General features: G+C 43.6%; 1 protein-coding gene across 1 annotated transcript; it reads left to right on the top strand.

The window, feature by feature from the left end:
- The first annotated feature begins 620 nt into the window (after nucleotides 1-620).
- Nucleotides 621-2,115, top strand: TAS2R4 (taste 2 receptor member 4). Its single transcript, XM_041002204.1, has one exon. It carries the CDS (start codon nucleotides 1,108-1,110, stop codon nucleotides 2,005-2,007), a length of 900 nt encoding a protein of 299 aa, XP_040858138.1. The 5' UTR covers nucleotides 621-1,107; the 3' UTR covers nucleotides 2,008-2,115.
- The last annotated feature ends 4,453 nt before the right edge of the window (nucleotides 2,116-6,568 follow it).

The raw sequence follows: 6,568 nt of genomic DNA, 5'->3' as shown, positions 1-6,568 counted from the left end.
CGATGGCTTTCATACATGCCAGTAGATGGTCATTGATACCAACAAGCCCAGTTCAGGTCTCCCTCATGGGCAGGTTTATTGGTTTGGCCCTGAAGGGTCCCCTGAATTCTCTACTCCAGACCAGCTGTTCTCAGCCCCCTTGTTTATCTGCAGGTGCATTAGCCTGGTTAGTGGAGGTCCCCCGGAAGTCACTCTTCATTGGCCACATTCTCTTTCAGCAGTCTTTCCTGCTACACATCTCCAGACTGCTTTCCCTGAGCATTCCACAGTCCCCCATATCTGTGAGTATGCTCACCGCCAAGCCCAGTCCTCAGGCAGTGTGTTGGGCCACTCTGGGGCCCTGCTTGCCTGCCCAGGGCCCATGCACGTTTGGGCACAGGTCACCTGATTCCATCTGCTGGCATACTGGCATTTGCCCCCAACATATGTTTTTTTTTTTTTGATTGAGTTTACATAGATGATTAGGATGGGAAGGGTCCAGGAGTAGAAAATGGGTGAGACCTTTTTTCCACATTTTGTTTTCCTCTTCCTGTATCTGGGGTAAAGGGGGAGACAAGGGGAGAAACCACATCCAGTCTTCTCAGAGAAGAGGAGGGGCCTCGAATTTGGTTAGATAATTAGATATCATCATGGATGCAAAGAGATAAAGAAGTGGCATTGGCCTGGTCAGGAGAATGGTTAAAGAAAACAAAACAGCAGAATAGAGGTATGGGTAGGAACGAAGTATGGGCTTCTCACCACATTCTGCGATTTCTATGAAGAAAACGGCAGAAGCAGTGCTTAACTGGAGTGCTCTAATTTGAACTTGAAATCCTTGGAGCCTGCCATGACTTTTCTCTAGCCCTTCTGCTGTTATGGGAGAGGATTTCCTCGTTCCCCTAGGCTTGTTCCAGTAAGGCCTTTCTAAGAAGAGGTTATGGCTGAAGAAATAGTAATGCAATCCTCAGAAGATTTGCATCGTAGGAAAATCAGATGGCTCTTAGACCACCAGTGGCTCATTCGCCACACTGAGGGAAAAATAAAAAGGGAGACCTTCTTCCTGGTGTGTCTCAGTACTTCTAACTCCCACCATCAGAACCACAACTGCTGACTCCTTAATAAGTAACAATGCTTCGGGTGCTTTATTTCTCTGCTTTTATCGTCTCGCTTATTTTTGATTTTGTAGGGATCATCACAAATCTGTTTATCACAGCGGTCAGTTACAAGACTTGGATCAAAAGCCACAGACTCTCTTCTTCTGACATGATCCTATTTAGCTTGGGCATCACTCGATTTCTAATGCTGGGATTGTTTCTCCTGAATATGGGCTACTACATTGCTGCCAAAGTGGAAAGGTCGGTCTACATCTCCGTCTTTTTGCTAGTGTGTTGGATGTTTTTTGAGTATACCAGTCTCTGGTTTGTGACCTTGCTCAACGTCTTGTACTGTGTGAAGATTTCTAGTTTCCAACCCACTGTGTTTCTGCTGCTGAAACGGAATCTCTCTCTCAAAACCCCTTGGTTCCTGGGAGCCTGTGTAATGATTTCTGCCTTTACCACTCTCCTACATGTCATGCTCAGACAGACACTAGCTTCTTCTACACTTGTGACTGAGAGAAATGACACATCCTTTGACCCCAACGAAGACATCGTGTTTTTGGTGGTCTCTTCAGTCTTAAGCTCATTTGTCCAGTTTACCATTAACGTGACTTGTGCTTCCTTGTTAATCCATTCCTTGAGGAGGCATATAAAGAAGATGCAGAGAAACGCCACTGGGCTTTGGAACCCCCACACTGAAGCTCACGTTGGTGCCATGAAGCTGATGGTCTGTTTCCTCGTCCTCTACATTCCACATTCAGTGGCTAGCCTGTTCTATTTTCTCCCTCCGAGTGTGAAGATGAGTTGGGTATCTAAAGCTATTTGTACAGTGATTTCTACTCTTTACCCTCCAGGACACTCTGTCCTTATCATTTTTACTCATCGTAAACTAAAAACCAAAGCAAAAAAGCTTCTTTGTTGCAACAAATAGTAGAATTTCTGTAGTGAATATTGCCAGGAGTCACCTTACGGTTTGAGAGTTTCGTCCTCTTGCAGTTTTCTCAAAAGCCTGAAGAATTTGTGATTGCTAATTTGACAGTTCAGGCCTGGAATGGCTGGCTGCATTTCAGTTCACCTCCGCCCCCCCCCCCCGCCCCTTTCTTTTGCTGTATTTTAAAGTAAGGAATGTTCTGTAAGGAATTTGTTTGAAGCATTACTTAAGTATTTTGCATGGCCGCTACATCCGTGGATAATGGAACTAACTACATCTTTCCAACAGCTACTGAAGTTTAAATGGGAAGTTTCCCTAAATTAATGAATATATTGAGATATTTATGAATAATTGCATTTTTGTGGCTTAGTAGAGGAGCACTGGGTAAGGGCCCAGCAATGGATATGTAAGAATCAATGAGAGTCTCCAGATTAGTAGAGACAAGGGAAGGAAAGGGAGGTTTCCTAGAAAAAAGAAAAAGAGGAGAAAAGTGAAAAGAAATAGGTATGTATTGTGAAACTAGACAGGAAAGGTGTCCTCCCAATGACTGGGTGACAGTAACTGAGTTAATATCAGCAAGAAACCCTAGGACTGAATTTATAGGTTTGTTCTTGAAGAGAGGAGAGAACCAGAGTTTGTAAGTTGAGGGCAGTGAATAGTATTAAAGAAACTAAGTCCAGAATAGTTCCAAGGATCTTTCAATCTAGGAAGCTAGTGTAAGGTCAAAACCAAGTGCCAAACAGTGAAGTTAATGTGATAACTATGCATATACAGGGTATTGTACCTGATCATGTGATAAGATTTCACTGGAAAGTCAAGAGAAGGTATTGAACTCCCATGGGGAAAGCCATGGACTTTTGGTACATTTATTTCATGGGTTTATGAATTTGTGCACAGTGCACTGCTTTTCTAGAAGGAGGTTGTTTTCTAATTTGGGATAGTAGGACAGTGGTTTCATACATAAGAAATCTGAAGACAGAACGTTGGCAAATTTTCACATGGTAACTGGGAAATCATTCTATTTGTAAAACTTAAAAATTGCTTATGTAATGGTTCTACAATATCTACACATCTCAAAATAAATGCATCTTGAAATTTTGCATCTTACATTAATCATAATCTTGGCTTGAATATTCAGTACAAAACCGGAAAGTGTTTGTCACGTTAGAATCGTAAGAGGTAAAGTAATTGCTGAAGTAATTAGGTACATATTGGGAACTCTGAGTGTTAGAAACTCCCCTGGCCTCCCAATATCTGTTCTCTCCCCTCTGTTGCGTAGTGGTCAAATTGATGCTTAGCATCAGGATGTCTAATTATAGTCTCTAGTAACCCAGCACCCACATGGGAAACCTGGAAGAAGCTCCTGGCTCCTGGCTTTGGTTTGGCTCAGCCCCGGCCTTTGCAGCCATTTGGGGAGTGAACCAGTAGACAGAAGATCTTTCTATTTCTCCTCTGTATAAATCTTCCTTTCCAATAAAAAATAAATATTTTAAAAAATTACATAAGTTTTGGTGAATGTCCTTTTTCTGTTCTAGTATACCACCATCATATTCAGTTTTCACATCTCATCCTGGGCAGTTTCTGAGCCTTTTCTGGTTTTCCACGACCTTGACAGTTTTGAGTGTTATTGTTGGGACATTTTGTGGCACGTCTTTCAATTTTGGATTGTCTGATGTTTTTCTTGATAATTATATGGGCTTTGGAGGAAGGTCGCCAAGGTGACTGTCCCTTCTCATACCACATCACATCAGGGATACATAGCAGTGACCTTTCACTGTGATGCTAATTTGACTCATTGATTAAAGGGTTGCTTGGCATTTTTTTTTATAGTTAAAGTTACTGATTTTTTTCCATTTCCATACTCTAATCTTTTGCAGTTGGTAAGTCTAGTCTAAACTCAGCAGGAGGGAAGTGAAACTCCATCTCTGGGTAAATTCCACATTGTGTGTGCTGAATTTGTCCCTCCAGATTTTCATACTCCTGGAAATAGACAAAAGTAGTTGTTGCTCTCCTACCTGCGGCCTTCTCTCTGATGGATTTTTACTGTCTTCACTTTCTCCGCCCCAAGCAAGGCTGCCGATGCTCAGCCCTTTCCTCCTCCAAGGCTGCAGCGCTTGCTGCTCTCCGGTGTGTGGATGGTGTCCTTTGAAGCTTTTTTCTCCCTTTAAGTTCCTACGTTAAGTACCAAAAAGGAAAGACTCACCAGTGAGACAGAACCTTTTCTAGAAGGCTTTGGAGAGGGAAATTGGAAAGGCTTTGAATAAATGTCAAATTGTATTTTTGTTCTTGTCACATATACTTAATAACAAAATGCTTTATTTGATCCGTTTCTGAAAATCTGGATCAATATAAGACCTTCAGAGTGCTAATTTCCTCCATTGCTACAGAGAGGTCTCCAGGACGTTCTCTAGTGGCAAGATAGGTTCAAATCTGGAGAGTGTTTCAAAAGGGTGTCAGAGCACAGGGATACAAAATGTTTCAGAGTTGCCAAGGGGTGTGTGTGTGAGGGGGAGGAGGGGGGCGGAGAGAGAGATTTGGATGGAATGGGGAAGTGTTCCAGAAAGGGCTGTATTTAATCCCACAAAAGGGGAAAGGATTTAAAAAAATTTTTTTAAAGTAATGATTACATGGTTGATCAGGGTGGGAAGGATCAAGGTTTAGGGAAAATTGGGTGAATTCATTGCATCCAAATTTGCTATTTCTTCTTGTTGCTCCTGGGGGAAGGGAAGAAACAAAGGGGAAAACCACTCACGATTTTTCGTACACCCCAGTACCCAGGGATGAGGAACTGCCACCTCCTATCAATCCAGAGTCTCAGTGTGTGCCTATGCCGAGGGTTCTGTCCAAGTGGTCTGGATAGTTCTGAAATGCTGCCGACTTCACCGAAAGGATTCTTTTGGAGTTGAAGTCTTTGAAACCCATTTTGTTCTTGCCTTCTGTGCTCTCAGTACTCTGTTTTCTTTGTAGAATGGACTGTTCTGTCGGTGCTGACTGGGAGGCCAGTCATCTTCTCTGTAAGATTCTCTTCTGATGCCTGCTACTTCCCTGGCTTGCTTTTCTTGGTTCAGATACTGTGAAAATACTTGAAGACTCACAGCAGTGCAGTTTACAGTGAAGGAACTTTGAGAAAGATACTTGATCACATCGTTTCAATGCCAGCAACAGGAAGAAGCCTGAATGGTTGCTCTGATAAACCGGAAGGCATTGAGTGTGTGGCTTTGCATAGCAGCATCTGCATCACAACTCAGTCATTAATATCTGTCTTTTTTGGAATAAAAATTTACTCATTTACTTAAAACATAGAGTTACAGAGAAAGAGATTTTTTTTTCCTACAGATTTATTCATTCCCTAACTGATTGCAATGGCTAGCTGGGACAGTGTGAAGGCAGGAGCTTCATCTGAGTCTCCCATTTGGGTTGCGGGACCCAAGCACTTGAACCGTCCTGTGCTGCTTTCCTAAGTACGTCACCAGGAGTGTGGGTCAAAAGTGGAGCCGCTGGGAGATGCTGGTGCTGCAGACAGCAGCTTTACCGGTTACACCATGGTGCTGGCCCCTTCTCACCGTATTCTTACCATAGTATTCCTGTTATTGTAAGTAAGGCATTATATATGTATAAAGACAAGTCACATTTATATATTCTAATGGCAGCCATGTCAAAATGGCTAATTATTTGAGCCTCAGGAAAGCATGAACTTTGTTTTCTTTACACAATATCTGAAGGTGTTGGAATGGTAGTCTGGCTGATGGTGGTTACGTAACCAGTATTTGCCAAGTGGTTAATAATGTTGAACTTTCCCTTTTTGCAGGGTGGGGTGCTTTGCAGTGGTTGCTCTTCAGGGTTGTGGAGTCAGATGAGCTGGGATGGGACTTAATGAGGCTGTGCGGCCAGGTCTCAGGATTTTAGGAAGGACAGACTGACTGTGGCTCTGCATGGCCTCCCACGTTCCCCTACCTTCCTGTAGTTGTGTGTGAAACAAACGTGTCGCCTTCAAGAACATGGCTGTGGGTCACAGGTGCAGTGTCTTTACCAGAGAGAAGATGTGATGGACTCTTGAATTGGAAAAGTGAAACTTTTCTGCTCTGATTCTGAGGTCCCTTAGTAGCTGCCCTTGGCCAGCAGATGCACTTGCTCATTAGCAGTGAAGCAGGTGTTCTGGGAGGGCAGTCAGAGACTCCTCTCCCAGCATCCGTTCCTGCGGCTCCCCTAGGATTGCTGATGCAGGTTGCGGTGTCAGAATTTGTCATTCACCTGCCTGGTTAGAAATGGAGTCACTCTGATCTGGAATTTTGGAAAATGAGTCAAATAAGATCTAAGAGGCCTCTGCAAGCCTTCATTGCCTCGTGCACAGTGGTTGTCCACTCTCTCCCCCACTCAGGCTTTCACGGTGACCTCTGTGGGCCAGGTGAGTCTGATTTCACTTTTCCAGGCTTGCCTGGTGTCACTCAGCATCTTCCGATCCTGGCAGGCCAGGCCAGCCTGCAGTTTCCCTCTGTCCTCAGTAGCACCTACTGCATAAAGATCATGACTTTTGGCTCTTGATTCCTAAGGGCTGAAGAAG

The sequence above is a fragment of the Ochotona curzoniae genome, unplaced genomic scaffold (genome assembly GCF_017591425.1).
Source record: "Ochotona curzoniae isolate NIBS_2020 unplaced genomic scaffold, NIBS_Ocur_1.0 scaffold_2476, whole genome shotgun sequence".
Taxonomy (NCBI): Eukaryota; Metazoa; Chordata; class Mammalia; order Lagomorpha; family Ochotonidae; genus Ochotona; species Ochotona curzoniae.
Note: the sequence above shows the minus strand (reverse complement) of the source record. Positions and strands in the feature narration are given on the sequence as shown.